General features: G+C 36.6%; 1 protein-coding gene across 3 annotated transcripts in view; it reads left to right on the top strand.

Annotated features, from left to right (window-relative positions):
- The window catches only part of PRMT9 (protein arginine methyltransferase 9), a 36,643-nt gene extending 13,534 nt beyond the window's left edge, over window positions 1-23,109 (top strand). For 2 of the 3 annotated variants that reach the window (XM_027598081.2, XM_027598082.2), the window contains 6 exons: window positions 2,743-2,935; window positions 4,443-4,626; window positions 8,092-8,806; window positions 17,109-17,262; window positions 21,049-21,171; window positions 21,471-23,109. In XM_027598081.2, coding sequence (XP_027453882.1) covers window positions 2,743-2,935; window positions 4,443-4,626; window positions 8,092-8,806; window positions 17,109-17,262; window positions 21,049-21,171; window positions 21,471-21,686 — 1,585 coding nt within the window. In that variant the 3' untranslated portion in view covers window positions 21,687-23,109. The remainder of the gene's footprint in view (window positions 1-2,742; window positions 2,936-4,442; window positions 4,627-8,091; window positions 8,807-17,108; window positions 17,263-21,048; window positions 21,172-21,470) is intronic. The other variant, XM_027598083.2, reaches the window with a different exon arrangement.
- The last annotated feature ends 133 nt before the right edge of the window (window positions 23,110-23,242 follow it).

The following is a 23,242-nucleotide window of genomic DNA, read 5'->3' as shown; positions in this document are numbered from 1 at the left end:
GACTATACAACAGAAGCACCAGAGCAGCTTTTGTAAAAATAAAAATGCCATACATTTTGTTTGAGTAGGTCTGGGTGAGTGAGGCCTGGTATTTATTTTTCATGAAGCTCAGCAGTGTGGGTTGAGGACCATGAGGAAAGGTGTTGAAAATATAAAGATTAGTGCTACTATTTTATCTAGTAGAAACAATTTTTTTTAAGATTTTATTTATTTATTCATCTGAGAGAGAGAGCACGAGAGCAAGCATGAGCCGGGGGAGGGGCAGAGGGAGAGGGAAAGAGAATCCCAAGCAGACGCCACACTGAGGGCAGAGCCCAACGTGGGGCTGGATCCCACAGCCCTGAGATCATGACCTGAGTTGAAACCAAGAGTTGGATGTTCAGCCAACTGAGCCGCCCAGGCTCCCCTGGTAGAAACTTTTTTTTTTTTTTTTTAAGATTTTATTCATTTATTTGAGAGAGAGAGCAGGAGCAGTGGGAGAGGGAGAAGCAGACTCCCCACGGAACTGGGAGCCCGACTCGGGGCTTGATCCCAGGACCCCAGGATTAGGACCTGAGCTGAAGGCAGACGCTTAACCAACTGAGCCACCCAGGTGCCCTGATAGAAACAATGTTTGGAACCAAATTAGTTTGGAACCTAATAAGTTGAATCTTATGCTTATCTGAACAAGCAAATGTTTTAAGAATAGCCAGGAAAAATGAGACATTTGCCTTGTTAGATATAAACCTCTAGAAATAGAAAACACTGATGCAGAAATAGAAAAATAGATCAGTGGAACACAATAAATACAGATACAGACCTTGGAATTTATAGGGATTTAGTACTGATACAGATGTGGTATTTCAGATCAGCAGAGAAAGGATGAATGGAGATAGAGATGATATTTTTCATTTGGGGAAAAACATTAGATTCTTTAATTCAAGATGAATTAAATAAGTGTAGAAAATCCATTGAGAGATGAAGGCTTTCCAAAGGAAAACACAGGATAGAGTCTAGAAGCTATAAAAGATTGACAAATTTGACCACATTAAAAAGATTTTAATATATCTGGTGAAAGATAGTATAAATAAAGTTAAAAGACAGTTGACAGACTGAGATTAAAATTTGCAAGTTTTGCAACAAAGCATTAATGTACTTAAAATTGTCTATTAATCAGAGAAATGGAAGTTGTCAATATAACTTTTTTTGTATATTTATATTAGTAAGCATTAAAAATGATAATATCCTATTTTCTCACAGGTGTGGGGAAAACTTACATACTATTAGTACAACATTTTAGTAGCTCAATTTAGCATTATCTAACAAAACTAAAGATCTGTATAGTCCTTGACCTAGTATTTCTCCTTCCGGTGTGTGCAGCGATACGTGTACAGGGATGTTTATTGTAATGCTGTAATTGGGAAAAAAAAAACCTATCTGAAGGCTTATTAGTAAGAAAATATTTCAATAATTTTTGATAAAACATTTACGCAGTGCAGTACTCTGTGTCAAAAAGAATTATTTCAGGTACATGTACTGACATGGAAAGAAGTTCATAATATACTATTAAGTGAAAAAGACAAGGTATTATCCTAGGAGCAATGAGCATACCTGGCACTTAGGTTTTGGTTTCTAAATTCCATTTCTTGCCAAAAGGAACTATATATAGCTCCTTGGAGAAATGGCTGCTTCCAGGACTAGGGTAGGACAGATTCAAGATGACTCTGAAACATTTTGTGTCAGAAATTAAGGAAGTACTCAAAAAATATTATAGGCCATTAAAAGGACAGAGAAGCATGCGGAAGGGTCTCCCACTGGCCAAATCTGAGACAAATTAAGCACCAAATACATACATACATACATAAGGGCATTTATCAATTAAAACCCACTGAGTAAAATAAGAATCCATGAGTTCCTACTTATAATAAATAGATTAATAAATTCATAAATGGAGACAAAAGGACAGTTCTTTCCAGCAGTAGAATGTTGACTAATAACAAATGTTGCAGAATTATTGTTTGCAATCCCCATGTAAAGATGGGAGCAAAAATTATGAATGGATCAAATCAAAGGGGGGGAAATTTAATGACGGTCAGGATATTTATAAGTTTAAAAGTAACTTCCCACAAATTATTTATTACAAAAGGAAAAATGTTAATTACACAGGGAAGTGTCTTTTGCCCTTTTTTTATTTGTAGAAATTTAAAAATATATTTTGGAATGAGCCCTTTTTTGAATAGATGTATTATAAATTGCTTCTATTCAGTGTGCCTTTGTACTTTCTTAAAGCTGAGTATCTTTTGATGAAAAGAGTTTTTAATTTTATTTTTTTATTTTATTTTTTTTAAAGATTTATTTATTTGAGAGAGAGAGAATGAGAGAGAGAGAGAGAGTACATGAGAGGGGGGAGGGTCAGAGGAAGAAGCAGGCTCCTTTGTTGAGCAGGGAGCCCGATGTGGGACTCGATCCCAGGACTCCGGGACCATGACCTGAGCCGAAGGCAGTCGCTTAACCAACTGAGCCACCCAGGCACCCAAGAGTTTTTAATTTTAAATAGACCTATTTGTCATTTGTTTTCTTTTATAGTTAGTGATTGTGTATGTAATTGTGTTTAAATCTCTGTCAGTGAAGTTTTATTTCATTTTTATGTTTATTTTTTCTGGACTCAATATTAGATGGTGTTACTTGATTCTAAAAAAAAAAAAAAAAACCCACACAGAAACCATCTTTCTCCCTTCCCTTTCTCATTTTCCCTCCTACCAGGGTGGGTACTAAGAATGTTGCTGGGATCTGTTTACCAACAAATGTGAAATTTCAGAGTCCAGCTTGTTCTTCTATAGATGCTGAAGAGACAGTTGAACCATATACAACTGAGAAAATGAATCGAGTTCCTGGAGGATATTTGGCCTTGACAGAGTGCTTTGAAATTATGACAGTAGATTTCAACAATCTTCAGGTAAAAAAAAAAAAAATCAGTTATAATTTCTGAGCATTAAATTTCAAGCATTGTTAAAGTAATACATAGGACAGTCTTATTTTATGAATTTGCATGGGATTCTACTTACTACTTATAAGGAAAATGATTAAATGGTAACCAGTATTTTCTCTTAAAATTATGTACTTACTTTAAATATATAGGAAAAAAAAATCCCTAAGGTTTGTTGGAAATGTATAATGTGCCAGGTGCTTTCACATGTGTTCTTAGATTTCTTTTACAACAGTGTTGCAATTATAATTAGAGTTATAATTATCCTTGTGCTATACAGATGAGGGAACTATTGCTTACATTAATTTTCCCCAAATTATGCAGGTGCGAATGCAAGAGTTACAACCTAGAGCTTTCTGACTTTCTCAATTTCCTGCTGCCATTTCAAGTTAACAGTATTCCTTGAAAACGAACAGTAATCCAAATCTCTAGATTGTATCTGTATTAGGGTGATCACCCAAATCAGTTTTCCCAGAAATGAGAGGCTCCCAAGACATGGGACTTTCAGTTTTAGACTAGGACAGTCTTGGGCAAACCAGGAGAAGTTGGTCACCCTATGTATCTATCTGTGTGTGTATTGGTGGGTGGTGGGCGGATGTGCTGCATAAAGAAAGTGCCCAAGGAAATGGAGAAAGGTTACATAGAGTCCTTCTCTGAAGATCTTTAAGGTTAGATGAGACAAGCCTGGGGACAGAAGACTTTGTAATGATCATTTTAGCCTATGATCTTTACAATTTAATAAATTTAATAAAATTTAATCCCCTATTAATTGCTACTGGGTTCTTCTTGAGGTGGTTTGGAGCTGCATTAACGCTTTGACATTACTTACTGAGGCTGAGCTTCAAGAGCATTCCATTTCTGATACAATGGTAGAGTAGGGAACAACACAGTTATCGATGTCAAATACCCCAAAGCTGTCCTTTTCTTATTTTGAGCTCTTCTTACATTAATTTTTTTTTGCCACAGTTTAAAAAAAAAACCCACTTTAGGAAGCCTTTAATTTGGAAGTAATATTTGCTTGTTTAACACTTTCAAGTAATGAAGAACAGAAAAGAAAAAGTGTATGTCTTCCTTTTTAAAATCTAGGTCCTACTTTCCCCAAATCACCAATTTGAAGTACATCTTTTCAGACTTGCTTTTCTGTTCTTCTATACACACACACACACGCTTTTTAAAAAACAAAATCCCTGTTTGTTTGCCACTCGCTGCCTTCATTCAACAATATGTCATAGGCTTCTTTCTACATCAGTATTATGTATTTGCCTCATTGTTTTTAATAGTTCCACGGTATTCCACTATGATAGATGGGAGCTTCTCATCCAGTATGCCTTAAATGGCTATAGGTGTGTCAAGATACTGATTTTCCTATGGATGCTGGGCAGATCTGAGAATTTAGAGAAATGGAAAGTGATGTAATATCGGGGCATGTATATATTAAGTATATAAAATGTTTTCATTCCTTTTACATTTTTGTCAGGAATTAAAAAGTCTTGCAACTAAAAAACCTGGTAAAATTGGTATTCCTGTTATCAAAGAAGGCATACTAGATGCTGTTGTGGTTTGGTTTGTACTCCAGCTCGATGATGAACACAGTTTATCCACAAGTCCTAGTGTGGAAACATGTTGGGAACAGGCTATCTACCCTGTACATGACCTTGCAGGTATATCTTATCTAATTGTTTGTTTGTTTGTTTTTTAATCTTGTTGCTTTAATCCTCTAAGCATTTGAAGTTGTGTAAAAAAAATTTACGTTGAGTATGAAGTTTCCAGTCAAGGGAGATTGGTTAAATTTTTCAGAACTCTTTATGTTTTGAAAAAGATTTTATTTGAGAGAGAGAGAGCGCGCTTGAGCATGAGCAGGGGCAGGGGCAGAGGGAGAAGCAGGCTCCCCGCTGAGCAGGGAGCCCATGCAGGGCTCGATCCCAGGACATTGGGATCATGACCCGAGCGGAAGGCAGACGCTTAATGGGCTGAGACACCCAGGCGCCCCAGAACTTACTTTTTAAAAAAGTAGTTTTAAATAATTAATATATGTAGTTAAGAAAAGAAAGTAAAACATAATTGCTGCATACTACTCAAAAATATCTATCATTGGGGCATCTGGGTGGCTCAGTTGGCTGAGTGTCTGACTCTTGATTTCAGGTGGGGTCATGGTCTTGGGTCCTGAGATTGAGCCCTCTATAGGGGGTTTGTGCTCAGTGGGGAGTCTGCTTGGGATTCCCTCCCTCTGCCCCTCCCCTTTCTCACATGCAAGCTCTCTCAAATAAATAAATAAATATTTAAAAAATATCATTTCTTCAGCTCTGATTACTCTAGTTATCTATAGATAAGAGAAATGCTAGTCCATTTTTTATAGAACAGTGGAAAAGTACTAGTGTAGGAGTTCTTGCTGCTTACAGAATCTGTGGAGTCCCAGGTCATAAAGGTGCACACACACATATAAAACAAAATTTTGAAGTTTTTTGAAGTTTATAAAGGGTTTATAAATTCATGGACTTCCCTAGGGAAGTTCTATGGTAAAGATATTTTTTGTATAGAAATTTTTTACCAGTAATTTGATGGATTTCAATATATTCACGTAAGTTATATTTCATAGAAAAATTCTACCTTTTTTAAATGGGGGGAGGTAATAAGTTTCTGTTTCTGTGCAGTTTCCTAGTCAAGGATCTAATTTGGCAAGATTGTTAAGTCTTGGAATGAGTATAGTGATGTGGCTAGTATGGTGTTTTTGGAGTCAGTCAGGTAGACTTGGATTCAGGTCCTGGCACTGCCACTTATTGAGTCCCTGGCTGGCCTTGCTGACTATGTCTCAGAGCTTTTATTATGTGATACACAAAAATAGGATGATGCTATCTACCTTGCAGGATTGTTCTAGGGATTTTAAGAAATAATGGATAAGGGACACCTGGGTGGCTCAGTCAGTTAAGCGTCTGCCTTTGGCTCACGTCCTGATCCCAGAGTCCTGGGATCGGGTGCCGCGTCAGGCTCCATGCTCAGTGGGGAGTCTGCTTCTCCCTCTGCCTGCCACTCCCCCCTGCTTGTGATCTCTCTCTCGCTCTTTCTGACAAATAAATAAATAAAATCTTAAAAAAAAAACCAGAATGGATATAAAATGCCTATCAGCAACATGGCAGCTGGCACTCAGTGAGTGGCATTTTTTAATAGAGTTTATTTATCTTATTTAAAAAAATTTAATTCCAGTATAGTTACCATATGGTATTATATTAGTTTCAGATAATCATTGTAGTAATTCATTAATTCTCTATATTACTCAGTGTTCATCATAAATGTACTCTTAATCCCCTTCCCCTATTTCACCCATCTGTCCACCACCTCCCCTTTGGTAACCACCAGTTTGTTCTCTATAGTTAAGAGTCTGTTTTTTTATTTGTCTCTTTCTTTCTTCATTTATTTTGCTTCTTAAATTCCATATATGAATGTAATATGGTATTTGTCTCTAATTGACTTATTTCACTTAGCATTATACTCTCTAGATCCATCCATATTGTTGCAAGTGGCAAGATTTCATTCTTTTTTATGGCTAATATTCTATTATATCTATATACCACATCTTTTTAAAAATTTTTTTTAAGTTCCAGTTAACATACAGTGTAATATTAGTTTCAGGTGTACAATATAGTGATTCAACACTTCCGTATATCACCTGGTGCTCATCACAACAAGTGCACTCCTTAATCCTCATCACCTGTTTAACTCATCCCCCTACCCTCTCCCTTCTATACCAAATCTTTTTTATCCGTTCATCTATGATTGGACACTTGGGCTGCTTCTATACCTTGGCTATTGTAAATAATGCTGCTGTGAATGTAGGGGTACATGTATCCCTTTGAATTAGTGTTTTCATATTCTTTGAGTAAATACCCAGTAGTGGAATTACTGGGTCATATGGTAATTGTGTTTTTAATTATTCAGAAACTTCCATACTATTTTCCACAGTTTTCCCAACAGTGCACAGGGGTTCCTTTTTCTCCACATTTTCCCAACACTTGTTGTTTCTTGTGTTTTTTTTAGCCATTCTGACAGGTGTGAGGTGATAGCTCATTGTGGTTTTGATTTGCATTTCCCTGATGATGAGTGATGTTGAACATCTTTTGTGTTATTTTTGTTTATTCAAACTTTCTTATAGTTACTTAGACATATGGGCCTTTTTTTTTTAATCCTTCTTAGGGGAAGGACATTTTAAATGTGTAATCACAGGAATAACCTGTATTTTCAACTGGTTCTAAAGCTGATAAGAAGGAATTGTGATTTTACATTTACATTTTTTTTTTAAAGATTTTATTTATTTATTTGACAGAGACACAGCGAGAGAGGGAACACAAGCAGGGGGAGTGGGAGAGGGAGAAGCAGGCTTCCTACTGAGCAGGGAGCCCGATGCAGGGCTCGATCCCAGGACCCTGGGATCACGACCCGAGCCAAAGAGACGCTTAACAACTGAGCCACCCAGGCGCCCAGATGCCCCTACATTTATATTTTAAAGTTTTACAGAGTTTGAAAGTTCATGGATAAGAGCTTTATAGGTCTTTATTGTAGGACTTAGTCCTTCCATATATTGTCAAATTCCTGAACATGCAAATGTCTAAATACTTACGGTTAGAAATATTACTGATAAGATTCTATTAAATGCTGCCTTGTTCTTTTGGAAATTTGAGAAAAGAATGTCCCTTTAAGCTAGGGTGAGGGTTTGGTATTGACCCCTGACTTTGATTTATCTTTGTTATTGTTGGCTTCATTACTGAAGAAGATTAAGAGCCCCTGCAGCTCTTCCCCCACCCCTTAATATGGGGATGATGATACCTACTGATTGCACTAAAAGCACTATAGTACTAATAGTTGGGGTCCAGTAATGGAGCTCTTGAATCTCTATCATGCCATGAGTTAATTGTCTTCAAACTTAAGTTTTTGGCCAAGAAAGCTGGAGGGATTTTTCCTGGTGTTTTGTAGGAAATGAATAAATTAATCCACTTATTTCTCTTAAATCAATAGATACAATCTTTCCTGTAGTGATTTCAAAATGGGGGAGGGTGGAGGTGTTTGTATGATCCTCAGACTTACAAATATATTCATCAATTACAATTTTTTTTCTTTCTTACTATTTTATGGAGACTATTGGATAAAACCTGGGGACCATGTGATGATGGAAGTGTCTTGTCAAGATTGTTACTTAAGAATCCAGAATATCAGTGTTTTTGGTTCGGAACGTGAAGTGGGTGCTGGAAAAAATTTTACCCAGGATAAAGACTTGCTGTCTTTAGGAAGTGAGGCTGAACTCTGTAGTGCCCTGGCTAACCTTCAGACCAGTAAACCAGATGCTGTGGAGCAGACATGTATATTGGAATCCACAGAAATTGCTTTGCTTAATAACAGCCTCTATCATGAAGGCTTTAAAATGGCAATGAGAAAAGTGTTGTCTTCGTTGACTCCAGAGAAACTGTGTCAGGCCATGGACACTCAGTGTCAGAATGAGATGAGCTGCGGAAGTGAAGAGAGTAATTCTGAAGAGAGCATCCCTGAACCTTTCTATGTGTTAGATGTGTCTGAAGGCTTCTCTATTCTGCCCATAATTGCTGGCACACTTGGGCAGGTTAAACCTTACAGTTCTGTGGAGAAAGACCAGCATCGTATCACTCTGGACCTCATATCTGAAGCCAATCACTTTCCTAAAGAAACACTGGAGTTTTGGTTGAGACATGTGGAAGATGAATCTGCTGTGTTGCAAAGGCCAAAATCAGACAAGTTGTGGAGTATAATTATATTGGATGTCATTGAGCCGTCTGGGCTCATTCAGCAGGAAATAATGGAAAAAGCAGCAATATCCAGGTAAAACACAAAATACAACTTTTGGTTTTTGAGCTTAAATTCATGTCAATTCTTTTAGTTCTTTAATGGCATAGCTGTACAAATGAATCATGATTACGTGTGTTCCTTTTCACAATATGTGACTTTATCCCTTTCTCTTTGCATGTCATTACTCATTTTTTTCATATAAAGGAACGCCTTCTCTGTATTGTGAAGAAGAGAGCCTGCTTTGGGATTGGACTGCCTCTATATAATATAGAGAATTAAGTAAAGATTTATAAGAACGATAAGATATTCTGTAAATAAGGAAAAATAAAATCTCATCTTTATGATAAAAGAAATGCCTTTAATGGGCACCTGGGTGGCTCAGTCAGTTAAGCATCTGCCTTTGGCTTGGATCATGATCTTGGGGTCCTAGGATTGAGCCCTACATCACGCTCCCTGCTCAGCGGGGAGCCTGTTTCTTCCTCTTCTCCCTGCTCATGCTTTCTCTCACTATCTCTGTCACTCTGTCTCTCAAATAAATAAAATCTTAAAAAAAATACCTTTAAGAAACATGTGGTACACATTTGATGGTATATTGGGAGAGCAAAGTGCTTCTTATAAACAAGCCCCAGTCCTCTTAGGTCTTAAAATCTTTATTTTATAATACAGTTCTCTCCCCAAGGTATTTTCCCTTCAGTGTTGATTGCTGGAGGCAAACTTGACCCTAATATTTAATATTGAAAGCAAATTTGACTAAGTTTCAAGGTCCTTTAGTTGTGCTGTTCAGATCTGAGTGCCTACTGGCCATTTGTATTTCTTCTTTGGAAAAATGTCTCTTCAAGTTCTTTGACAGTTTTTGAGTCAGTTTTTTTTTATTGAGTTTTTAGGAATTCTGTATGTATCTGGATATTAATCCCTTGTCACATCACTGACAGATATTTCCTCCCATTCTGTGTGTTGGTTGCCTTTTTACTTTATTGATAATATCTTTTCATATGCAGAAATTTAAATTTTTTTATACAGTCCAATTTTTTTGTTTGTTTGTTTTACTTTTATTGCCTGTTTTTGGTGTCATCTCCAAGAAATCATTGTCAGATGCTATGGCCTAAAGCTATTCTCATATGTTCTCTTTTAAGAATGTTTATAGTTTTAGGTCTTAAATTTAGGTCTTTGAACCATTTTGATTTAATTTTTGTATATGGCATTCAGTTAGAGCCCAGCTTCAGTCTTTTGACTATCGATACCCAGTTTTCCCAACAACTGTTAGTAGAAAAGACATCCATTCCACATTGAACAGTCTTGACACCCTTGGGAAAAACCATTTTACCATATATGTTAAGGTTTATTTCTGAGGTCTTTAGTTCTATTATCACTGATGTTCATGTCTAGTCTTTATGCCATTACCATCCTATTTTGATTACTGTAGCTTTATAATAAATGTGTTTTTAAGCAACTAATTCTTTTTTTGTTGTGGTAAAAAACATTAAATTTATCATCTTAACCATTTTTTTAAAGATTTTATTTCTTCAACAGAGAGAGCAGGGTGGGGGGGGTTGCAGAGGGAGAGGGGGAAGCAGACTCCCCACTGAGCAGGGAACCAGACACAGGGGGCTCAATCCTAGGACCCCAGGATCATGACCTGAGCCAAAGGCAGATGCTTAACTGACTGAGCCACCCGGGCATTCTTCATCTTAACCGTTTTAAACATACAGTTTAGTAGTACTAAGGTGTATTCACATTGTTGTACAGCAGATCACTAGAACTTTTTCATCTTGCAAAACTAAAACTCTATAACCACAAAACACTAATTCCCCTTGCCCCCAGGTCCTTGGCAACCACCTTTCCAATTTCTGTTTCTATTTTTTTGAGTACTTTAGATACTTCATATGTAGAATCATATGGTATTTGTCTTATGTGACTGATATATTTCATTTATCATAATGTCCTTGAGGTTCATCCATGTTGTAACATGTAACAGGATTTCCTTCTTTTTTAAACTGCATAATATTTCACTGTATAAATATGCCAGTTTCATTAGCCATTCATCTGTTGTTGGACATTTGAGTTATTCTACCTTTTAGCTACTGTGAATAATGCTGCAGTGAAAATGAGTGTGTATACATCTCTCTGAGATTCTGCTTTCAGTTCTTTTGATGTATATCTAGGGGTGCAATTGAGTCATATGGTAATTCTGACTGAAGTACTACAGCTTCCTTGGTGCTATGGCAAGTCATGGTACTAGAGCTCACCCTGATGTCTGTCTGTGGTACTGCACATTCTGCGCTCCTTAACCAAGCCAAGTGATCTCCTTTATCTATCAAAGGTCCCCAACCTGGCTCCCGTTTTTTTGTCACTGCTTAGGTTCATGCAAGAGAGAAACCAGTCCCTTGGGCAGCCCACCCCCCCCAAAAGTCAGAATGTTATGATGTACATTCCATTCTTCTCTTTTTCTCCCCAACAAATAAATTGGGAATTGGGAGTTCTCTCTTGATTGTACTGTGCTGTGGGTGGCTGGGGAAGAGATTATGGCAAGTAAATGCGATACATTTTCCTACCGTCTTCCATGCAGTTCTTTCTGGCTGTGCACTGGCCTGGGGTACAGGAACCTCTTAACTGGTTTCTGGGTATCTCCCAGAAATAGTTGAGTCTGTGTGTTTTTATTAAGTAAGTGTCTCTGGGGAGAGGTGAGTCGGAGGCTTCCTATTCACCATTTTGCTTATATGGTTATTTTCCCTGTACTTTGTAATACGTTTTGAAATTGGGAAGTGTAAAACCTCCAACTTTTTTTTTTTTTTTCAAGATTGTTTTGGCTATTCTGGATCCCTTAAAATTCCGTATGAATTTTAGGATGGGGGGTTTTCTATTTTGGTAAAAAAAAAATGCTGTTGGAGGTGCCTGGGTGGCTCAGTCGTTAAGTGTCTGCCTTCGGCTCAGGTCATGGTCATGATCCCCGGGTCCTGGGATTGAGCCCCATTGAGCCCCGCATCAGGCTCTCTGCTCAGTGGGAAGCCTGCTTCTCCCTCCCACTCCCTCTGCTTGTCTCTCTGTCAAATAAATAAATAAAATCTTTTAAAAAAAATGCTCTTGGGATTTCATAGGGATTGCATTAAATCTGTATAGCTCACTTTGGGTAGTATTTACATTTTAACAATATTTCCTTCCAGTCCATGAATGTGGGATGTCTTTTGGTTTATTTGTATCTTTTTTTAAAAAAGATTTTACTTATCTATGTGAGAGAGAGAGTGCATGCATGCGCAGGAGCGGGGAGGGGGAATAGGGGGTGCAGAGGGAGAGGGACAAGCAGATCCCAGGACCCTGAGTCATGCAGTTGCCCCTATTTGTGTCTTTCCAGCAGTGTTTGTAGTTTTCAGTTTACAAATCTTTAACCTGTTTGGTTAACTTTATTCCTAAGTATTTTATTATTTTTGATGCTTTTGTAAGTGGGATTGTTTTCTTAATTTCCTTTTTGGGTTGTTCATGTTAATTATAAAAATACAACTAATCTGTGTGTTGACTTTATATCCTGAAACTTTGCTGAATTTATTAGTTGTAACATTTTTGTGTGGAATCTTTAGGGCTTCTAAATATATGATGATGTTGTCTGTGAACAGAGATAATTTTACTTCTTCATTTCTAGTTTTGATGCCCTTTATTTTTCTTGCTTGATTGCTTCATTTAGAACTTCCAGTGACTATGTTGAATGGAGGTAGTGAAAGTGGGTGTCCTTGTTTTGTTCCTGATCTTAGTGGAAAAGCTTTCAGTCAGTCACATTTTATTTACATGGAACTTTTAAAGGATTTTTAAAAAGCATTTTTGGTTATAAAAACAATTTAGCAGACAATGTGTTCTGTGTGAAGGATTAGTTATTATAGTGGGAAACAACTTATGTAAAGCTACCAACTCCTCTTCCCTGTGTTTATTGGTAGGGGGAGGAATCCTATTGGCAGTTTGGGACAGTTTTCTTTGTTTTGTTTTTTGTTTTTGTTTGTTTGTTTTTTACAGTTCTTATATAGGATTGTCCTATGGATTGCAGGATGTTTGGCATCTCTGGGCACTAAATGCTAGTAGCTCCCGTAATCATTGTTTTAACCCAGTATTCTTTCCTCCCCTCCAAATCCCTCCTGAGTAACAGTGGGGAACCAGTGGTTCTTTCCTTTAGCCCAAGCTGTTGTACAGCCTCCTTACCTGGATGGATAGGCTTATCTCAATTCTGGGGATAGAGGTATGCAGATGCTCTCACACAGGCCTCCTCTTTGCCTCTAACAGAGGGGAGGTCTCATGACTGGTGAAAGGGTGAAATTAGTGATTGGGAGAATAGATTATATCTGGGATAAGGGCATCTCTCTCACTGGAACTCCTCCCAGCACCCCCCTCTCCAAAAGCAAGGGAAAATGAGTCATTTCACAGACTTAAGTACTTTCTAATTACTTTTGTAGTTGTTGTTTTAAAATGTTTAGTCATACTAAAAATACAGGAGAAAGTTTAAATGCTTGGTACTTTTTTTTTTTTTTTAATTTAAACCCATTTAAAAACATCTTGTGTTGGGTCACAAGGAAACTGAAGAATTTCTTCTCTTCAGAATTTTTGCCATTTATGGTTAGACTTTTGAGTTGGGACGTATTTTTTCACTCCTAAAAGCACAGATGGTTCAGAAGTATTATTTGGCTGTGCAGAGGATTCCATTGAGGAGTCTGGCAGCTCCAGTGGTATAAGTGACAAAACAATGTCAGTAAAGCTAAGCAGAGTTGCAAGGCATTACTGTTTTATCTAAACATAACTAAGAAGCATTCCTGTTAGTGACAGTAATATTGAGTTAAGGATTTGTACAAGATTTTAGATTAAAATAGTAGGACCATGGCCTTTTAAAATAATTTTCATATACTGCCTTTGTGTAGTATTTATCTCTGGTATGGTCATAGTACTTGATTCAGCCTTTTCTGACTTTTTAAGGTTCAGCAGATAAAATATTGATACTTTGTTTAGTCTAATTTTCTGAAATGATTTGATGTATTGTCCTCCCTTCCCCTTTCCTATAGATTTTTATGGTTAGAAGGTTGACTTTTAACCTGTGTGCTTTTTCAGCTTGCAAATTTCATAGTACAGTACCCTCTTGTGGTTATCTGGGGGTGGAGGGAATTAGTCAAGCAGCATAAAGCTCTGCGGCTACTATGTCATTTGAGATCTTGTGCTCTTGAAAGAAAAATTAGATCTGGTTCCATTTAAGCGGATCACAATTAGCAGGTAACTTCAGAAAAATTTAGTAACAGGAATTTTCAGAATTAAACCTGATCCATTTGAGGAAAACAGGTTTCTCCAGTTTTTTGGAAGATAAATTTTTATCTGGTTTGCTAAAGATATAGATGAGAATTTTGTTAAGAGCTGTGTAATATTACTAATTGTAGAGATTAATTTCTACTAGAATTTACCTAAAATACCAGAAGTTGATAGGAAAGCAGTAATGAAAATAAGCAAAGCATTGGGGTCAGGATGGAGCCCTTTTTAAGGCTGATCTGTAATATATAGGACTTATTACAACATAAATAATCATGCACTTATATTTACTGAAAAGAGACTATCCTGGTTTAGGATCATGACGTCTCAATCAGTCTAATGCCATTATATTTAGGAATCATCTCCAGCTTTCCTTGATGATTTTATGTTCTTCAGATAACCTGATTATGACATGGCTTCTGATTAGCTAGTTAATCTTTAGGGAGAGCTGTTAGAAGAATAGTTTGTTTAGGGGCTCATTCAGTTGGGCATCTGCCTTCAGCTCAGATCATGATCCAGGGGTCCTGGGATCGAGCCCTGCATCCGGCTCCCTGCTCAGTGGGGAGCCTGCTTCTCTCTCTCCCTCTGCCCCTCTCCCCTGCTTGTACGCGCTCTCTCTCAAATAAATAAGAAAAAAAAAGATCTTAAAAAAGAACAGTCTTATTGTAAACTTTTCCATCAACTTTTTATTTTGAAATATTTCAAAATTTCAAACTTAAAAATTGCAAGAATAGTAACAGTGAATACAAGACTGTTGTTTTGTCTTTATAACCTTCACTTTTACTTTAACATTTAGTGTGTCTCCTTAGAACAAAGGCTTTTCCCCCCCTGCGTATCACAGTAAAATCACAATCAGGAAACAGCATTGATAAAATACTATTATTTAATATATAGTCTATATTAAAATTTCCCCTGCTGTCCCAGTAATATCCTATATTCCTTTTTTCTCCCCAATCTAGGTTCTAATCAAGGGTCCTGCATTGCATTTAGTTGTCATGTCTTATTATAGTTTGTCATTCTGGTTTTAGATACAGTATTTTTAAATGGTTAAGAGAATCAGTTTAGTAAAAGCCAGAAGAATTAATGATTTGAAACTAATTTAAGAGAAGTGCCAAAGTGGTTTTGAGGAATGGGTGTTTTATAATTTGTCAAGATTTTAATGACCTATTCAGGGAAACTACATAGCATAAAATTTAAGTAACTTGTAGGAAGTATTTTTTTTTAGATTACACAAATGTCTTGGCAAACCAAACCTTAGCTTTGTGTTATTATAAATAGATCCTTACTACCTCTATGTATTTAAGAGGAAAAATTTACTGTTAAGATACATATGATAATATGAAGTCCACTTCTATAAATAGCTATATATTTATAAATATATGTCTATATATATCTATATCTATAAATGTCTATAAATAGCCTGTCCTAGAAGTTCAGGTGGAAACCAGCTTAGAATATTCAGTAAAAATGAGGGATTTAATGTGTGATTGTAAATGTGGCAAATGAAAATAATGACTTGGTTTAAAGTCCTTTAAAGTAACCTCCAAATCTGCTTCATTTGATGGTAGTAAGTGACCCACTCACCCCCTCATGCTTCTCACAGCTGAGGTGTGAGGAAATAAGACTGTATAGGTGAACATGGGTGCTGTCTTGGCTTAAGAGCCTTAAATTTCACATAGGAACTAATACCTTCCATGGGTGTAGCAATAGGAACACTTGGTTACAAGATACACCACCCTCAGGGAAGCCCAAAGATGATACAGCTTCCCATCGGGTGCTTTTTTCATAGTTCTTTCAGTCTAAATGTGCTCTACCTTATATTGAGAGGCAATTTAAAAAAATCTTTATCCCAAGCAGTGTTGCTGATCACACTAAGACAGCTGACATTCCACCTTAATGGGATTTCCAGGGAAACAAAAGGTGAACCCAAGACCAGTTGGAGGAGGAGAATGGGTTTTGTTAACTCTTTACTCACACTCTTCCTCACATTCTTTACTAGAACATTTGGATTTTTAATTAGATTTTCTTTCAGTGTTTAACTTTTTATTTTGAAATAATATCAGGCTTACAGAGAAGTTAAAAAATAGTACAAAGAACTTTTAACAACAACAACAAAAAAGATCTTTTAACATATACCTTATACCCAGATGCACAAATTGTTATATTTTGCCACATTTGCTTTATTATTCTCTCTGGACTATTTAGAGTAAGTTCCAGATATCATGTTCTTTTAATCCCTAAATATTTTGGTGTATATTTCTAAGAACAAGGATATTCATTTACATAACCATCATACAGTTGTCAAAATCAGGAAGAATGGCCACAATACCTTTATCTAGTGTACTGTCTTATTCAGATTTCACTCTTTGTTGCCATAATATCCATTATAACTTTTTTTGTTTCTGGTTCAGAATCCAGTTGAGGATCGCACATTGCATTTAGTTGTCCTTTCTCTTTAGTCTCCTTAATTCTGGAGCAGTTCCTGAGTTTTTCATACATTAAGTTTTGAAGAGTGTAGGCCATTTATTTTGTAGAATGTTCCTCATGTTTTGTTTTGTTTTTAATCAGATTTGGATTATCCATTTTAGAGATGAACATTACAGAAGTAAGCGTCACATTAGGAGGCGCATAGTATTGCTTTATCCCATTATTGTGTTAATTTAGATCAGTTGGTTTAAGTTGTATCCACAAGGTTTTTCCACAATAAATTGCTCTGTTTCCCTTTGTAATGAGTATGTCATTGGGAGGGGGGCAATACTTTGAGACTTTGTAATCTTTTCCTAACAAAACTTTCACTCACTAGTTTTAATAGCCATTGATGACTCTTCCTAAATCTAAAGACATATCCACCCAGCCAACTGGTTATTTTTCTCTTTCGTGGATCAGGGGCCACCTTGACTTGTTGGGAAATTATTTCCAGTGGTTTACCACTCTGAACTACCAGCCAATAACATAGTCTATTAGATTATGTACAATCTGTAGCTCACCGATTAATTATGATTTAGTTACTGGTATTTATAAAACGTAGGGAATCAAGATGCTTTTTAAAACATTTTTCCTTCTCTAGGTGTTTGCTACAATCTGGAGGCAAGATCTTTCCTCAGTATGTGCTGATGTTTGGGTTGCTTGTGGAATCACAGACACTGGTAGAAGAGAGTGCTGTTCAAGGAACAGAACGCACTCTTGGATTAAATATAGCACCTTTTATTAATCAATTTCAGGTAAGTGTTTAGAAGTTCAGCCGGGTGGCTCTTACCCACCATCTACCTTATCTTTCTCTGTAGTTTTATCGAGTCACTGTGTTTAGCTGGATTAGGATGGTAATCAGTTTCTTAGAGCAAAGGAATTTATGAGTGCAAATGAATCCAGAGATTAGAATAGCCAAGGAATTCTGTTGTTCCTACTGACAAAAGTCTATAGATATTCCTCTGAGCCAATTGTTACAAGTGAAAAATAGGGTCCTAGGTTTAGTCTTAGGAAAAAGGGTGCTTCTTGTCTAAAACAGAAGCAGCCAGAAGAAGACCTGCATTCTAAACTTGAACCCTTAATTACATTTAAACCTCAGGCTAGCAGGCGATAGGTTATTGTAAGCAGCTGATGTCTAGATAGTCAGACTGCTCTGAGTAGGAATGCAGGAGCCTAGGAAACTGGAGCTCAAGGCAAAAGGGGTTAAACAAGGACTCAAGATTTAGTACTGGCAAAGGCATTAGCAGGAGAATACAAATTTGTAAGTTAAAATTGTGTGAGTGGATGAAGTGTCTAGGGGAAGAGGTTTGGGGTTGAAGACAGGTAGGAAGTAGGTGGAATACTGATGTGTAAGCGAAAGCAGAATTTTGGGAAGTAGGATTTGTGTGCAGATTTAAAGAAGTGATATCTCAAACTTTTATCTAATGGCTATGCATAGTAAGCCTTTGAATATGCAGTGAGATCCATGAACAGTACTTGATCAACAAATATAAGTTTGTTGAGAAAATGCTTTTTTTCCAGGGCTGGCTAAATGAGATCTTAGAGTTTGTTTGATCTCAGATTTTTGGAGAGTTTAATAAGGAGAATACACTTATCAGAAGACAGAAGTTTAGGGGCACCTGGCTGTTTCAGTTGGAGGAGTGCGTGACTCTTAATTTCAGAGTCTACATGTTGGGTATAGAGGTTACTAAAAAATAAATCAACTAAAAAAAAAAGACAGAAGTTTTCGTTGTTTGTGTGGTTCAAAAATACCACCATCTCCTTTCTAGCTTATTCCCTCTTGATGTTGGTGTCAACAATTGTTTGATTCCATCAGAATCTATGGTATTTTGATCCCTCCATCTTTTCACTGTATTTCCTGTTTTATATCCTCCTTCCTTAATAGTTTGTATTCCATGGTCCATGTACTTTTCATATATCCCTTCTCTTCAGTTTTTCTACTGGCCTGGGAAGATCCTACCTTGGTTAAGTCCAGCTTTCTGCCCTCTCTGTGCCGGTACTCCTACAGCTGAATATGCAGACTTTGGTCTCACTTCAGCCTGTGACTACTCATCCCAAGAGGCAATTGGCCTGGTAGTTTTACATTTTCTGGTCCACCTACCCATTTTCTTAGATGATATTGTCTCTTCTTTTCTAATATTATCTGTTACACAGACAGCTGAGTGAACCAATGAATCAAAATGAGAGGTGGTAAAATAAACTATACAGTAGTCCTCCCTTATCTATGGGGGATACTTTTCAAGACCCACAATGAAAACCACCGATAGTACTGAACCGATCTATACTGTTTTTCCCTAAACATACACCTATGATGAAGTTTAGTTTATAAGGTAGAGTAAGAGATAATAATAACTAAAGATAGAATAATTTACTGTAATAAAACTTATGTGGATGTGGTCTCTCTTTCATAATAGCTTATTGTACCATATTCACCCTTCTTGTGATGAGATGAGATGATAAAATGCCTACCTAGTGAGATTATGTGACAGGAATGATACAGGTGTTAGGTTACTGTTGACTTGACAGTTTGTCAGGAGGAGGATCCTCTGCTTCCGGACCTTGGTTGACTGCTGGTAACAAACCATGGAAAGTGAAATCACAGATAAACGGACTACTGTACAGAAAACAACAGAAATGTATTCTTTCAACAAATGTCTGCCATATATATGCTACTTTACTTTAGGTTTTGGGAATATAGCTGCGAATCTGAGATAAGTTCCTGCACTCCTGGAGCTAGGATTCAAATTGACAAACAAGAGAGAGATAATAAACAAAAAGATTAGAATGATGATGGTTACAAGTGCTATGGACATAAAGCAGTTAAGAGAGGGAATGGGGGTAAGTGATACACTATTTTATATAAATGATAACTAGGGAAAGGACTCATGGATAAGTGATATTTAGGTAGGGAACTGAAGAAATAAGGAAGCAAGCCATAAACAAGTCAAAGGAGCAAAAAGTGCAATGGCCTGAGGGAGGAGCATGACTGGAGTTGTTCAGTAACAGCAGGTCAGATGAAAGATGCAGTCAGACAAGTATTAGGAGCTAGATCTTGTAGAGCCTTTTGGTTCTATAAAGACTTCGACTCTGAAAGAGGTGGAAGACACCTGGAGGGTGTTGAACAGAGGAACGACACGGTATATCTTGTTGTTTTGAAAGAAGTAAACCACTTGTGAGAGGCAGGCAAAGGCATTACTGCAGTAATTCAGGTGAGAGGTGGTAGTGACTTAGAGTGGTAGCAGTGTGGAGGTGGTGCCAGGTGTTCCAATTGTAGAGATATTTGAAGGTAGGTTGTGGTATATTGGATGTGGGGTACGAGAGCACCTGGAAGGATAGTTACCATCTACTGAAATGGGGAAAATAGCAGGAAGATCAGGTTTTGTTTATGTGTTTGCGGGATCATTGAACAGTAGGATAAGAATTCAGAGGAAGATTGAGGCTAGAGATAAAATTTGGTGCTTAAATTTGGTAGATGATATTTAAAGCCTGAGTGAAATCACCTTGGGGGTATATAGAAAGAACTGAACTCTAGAGAATTCATGAAATGATGAGTTCTAGATGGGAAATGTTAAGAATTAGCACAGATGCCAGGAGTGATCGGGAGGCTAGGTTGAGAAACAGGAGTGAGGACAGACTATGAGGGATTAGAAGGCATGTGATAAGAGGTAGCAGGAATCTAGAGCTTCTTCTGGTGACTGATATAAACGAGGATAAAGGGCAATGAGTCCTGGAAATGGCATGGAACTGCTGTGTTGTCATGGCAGAGAAGGTTGGATGCCTTCAAGGATGCCCAAGGAGAGGTTGGTAGATCTGTGTCCACTGTTTCACCATGCACAGTTGCTCTCTTAATATTTTACTCAAAGGCAAGAGGGTGCTTTGAAAACAAGTTTCCTTTTTATTTCAAATGAAGAGGCTAAAAGTTACTAGTAGGAACCTTTCATTGATATTAAAATTGATGGAACACATTATAGCAGTGGCTCTCAACCTTGACTGAACTTTCAAAACTACCGTATCTATCTGAGGTGTGGCCTGAGCAGTTGGGGCTTTTAAAAAGCTCTTTAGCTGATTTTAACTTGCAGTTAAAGTTGAGAACCATTGCTTTCTAGAAATAAACGTTATTTTCCAAATAAAATCCACTATTATTTGCTTGAATTTGGCATATTTTCTCAAACAATACCATAATTTAATGTTGTACTATTTGCTTATTAGTTCGTCTTTCACACATAAGCACAACCTGGGTTTAAAATTTTTGGAGCTGTTTGGCTTAAGTAAAAATTTAATTTGCGTTCATCCAAGCAAAGGATCTGTAGATAATTGAAACCATATCAAATTATTTAACCTGCCTAAACCTTGGTTTGTTCATCCTTCTTATAAAACTGGAATCATGAAACTGCTTATGCCTTAAGGTTGATAAGGGAATTAAATGAGATATTAGATATAAAAAGCATTATATCATACTGATGCAAGTATGAAGTAAATACTTGAGGGCACTTGGCCACAAAAAGAATTGAGTAAAAGTGAAAAATTTGTACTTTCTCTAGGTACCTATACGAGTATTTTTGGATCTATCCTCATTGCCGTGTATACCTTTAAGCAAGCCAGTGGAACTCTTAAGACTAGATTTAATGACTCCATATTTGAACACCTCTAACAGAGAAGTAAAGGTAATACAAAATGATTATTCTTGTCATATTCAGAATTATCTTAAGCTGGGCAATACTTCATGTACACAAAAGAGTAGTAGCCACTTTTTTTTTTTTACAATTTAAATGTTATTTTTTTTCTAAACAATATCCAAAAGTGAGCTTGGGTAAATACTAGTGAATACAATAGATTGGTATTAATTTGAATTGGGTGATTAAAGTTTATAAAATTTGGAGCTAAAATTGACTAAAAAGACAGACTTATCCAAGTCCACTCTATTTACTCTGATGAAATTTTCATGATTTCTTAATTTTCATAGGTACACATTTGTAAATCTGGACAAGTGACTGCCATTCCCTTTTGGTATCATATGTACCTTGATGACGAGATTAGGTTGGATACTTCAAGTGAAGCCTCCCACTGGAAACAAGCTGCAGTTGTTTTAGATAATCCCATCCAGGTGGAAATGGGAGAAGAATTAGTACTAAATGTGCAGCACCACAAAAGCAATGTCAGCATCACAGTAAAGCAGTGAAGAGCAGTTTTCTAATGAAAAACTGTCCAGGTAGAGCAGCAAGTATACAGTTCTGGTCTGAATTAGTAGTGGGGTTGTAATCATAAAATGGGGATATGTGTGAAGATTTAATTCCTTGTAATGGTCAAATATTTTTTTAAATTAATAAAGTATATTTAAAAGATTCTAAAGGGGAGCATTATTACAAAGATATTGCTGCAGACTTCCTTTCCAAAAAAGGCTGTCATTAATTTTTCAAGTTAGCAAAGTTTGTTTTTATTGCTTGGTTATACATAAAATGGTTTCAATTTTGCTTGATACTTTAGTCTACACTCTAAAGCTATAAAGATAAGGGATTTGAGTCCCATCTTCATTGTCCTGTGCCAGTAAGTAAAGCAGAACTTTTAATTTTTAAGGCATTTTGGCTTTTTTTTAAGTCTAAACTTCTTAATTGGGATACATCAGAAAGTTGGGGCTTCTACTAAAGACAGAGGGTTTATGGTTACCTGTAAATTCCAAGCTTGCTTCTTTTAAATACTGTACTTCTGAAACTCCTTGGGTTTTTGTGTTTTGAGAATGCAAACTTGAATTTAAGCTATCAGCTGAATTTGTTAAGAGAGTAAAAGTTAGGGATGAAGTAAAATCTCTAAGGCAGCATTTTTCTTGGTCTGCTTTGGCAAAGAAAATTAAACTGGTAAATTCAAGAAAGTGCTAAACCTAAACCAGTATTTTTTAAAGTTTTGATCTGGATGCACAGTAAGAAATATATAATAATTGGCCCAATTTTTAAAGACTTGCAACAGAGAGATTAATAAGGAAGATTCTTGTGCCTTGTAGATACTGTGCACTCTTTTTAAGTAATACACAAAGAAAATAAGATGCACCTTCTCTCTACATTGCCTATTCTCATTGCCTCTAGTATTATACTACCCTGCTTTACCTTCAATAGAAATGTTTCTAAGAGTGGACAGAATAAAGACTTTGCATCTGATTACTGTGAACCAGTACATAAATGTGAATGTGTGCATAAATATATGAAGCAAAGAATTTGAGAAAATATTTATTCTTGCTATTTGTAACATCCTACTCTGGTACTTTCTAGATTTTCAGTATATAATGTTAAACATGACCCAGTGGGCTGTGATTAGCAATTAGAGAAACTCCATCCTAAGTAATAAATGTCTCCGAAATAGCACCTACATGTCTACTGACTGTGGTTTAATGAATAATTAAGACTACTCAGCCTAGCTTTATGTTTGCTGACACCCTTAATAGCACTGAGGAAAAGTAGACTCCATTTCTATCACAAGTTTCTTATTTATTCTCCTAGTCTTCTAGGTTATTCTTTTCATCTGAAAGTAATGGATATCTATTACTAGTGTTGCAAACAGGATTTTTAGATAGTAGTTGTTTTAAAGATTAATATCGGGTCCTAGCTATTTCTCCTAAAGGAATAGAAGATACAGGTATCTTTCATTGTAGGTATAATTTTTAACCTTTAATCTTTTTGGACTTATTTCTTTTTTGCTGTGCCTCTAATTAAGAACTTTTTGTAAAAATGTTAAGGGTTTATGTTT

Source organism: Zalophus californianus, chromosome 2 (assembly GCF_009762305.2).
Source record: "Zalophus californianus isolate mZalCal1 chromosome 2, mZalCal1.pri.v2, whole genome shotgun sequence".
In the NCBI taxonomy this organism is placed as follows: Eukaryota; Metazoa; Chordata; class Mammalia; order Carnivora; family Otariidae; genus Zalophus; species Zalophus californianus.
The sequence above is the reverse complement of the archived record's forward strand: the minus strand, read 5'-3'. Positions and strand labels throughout refer to the sequence as shown.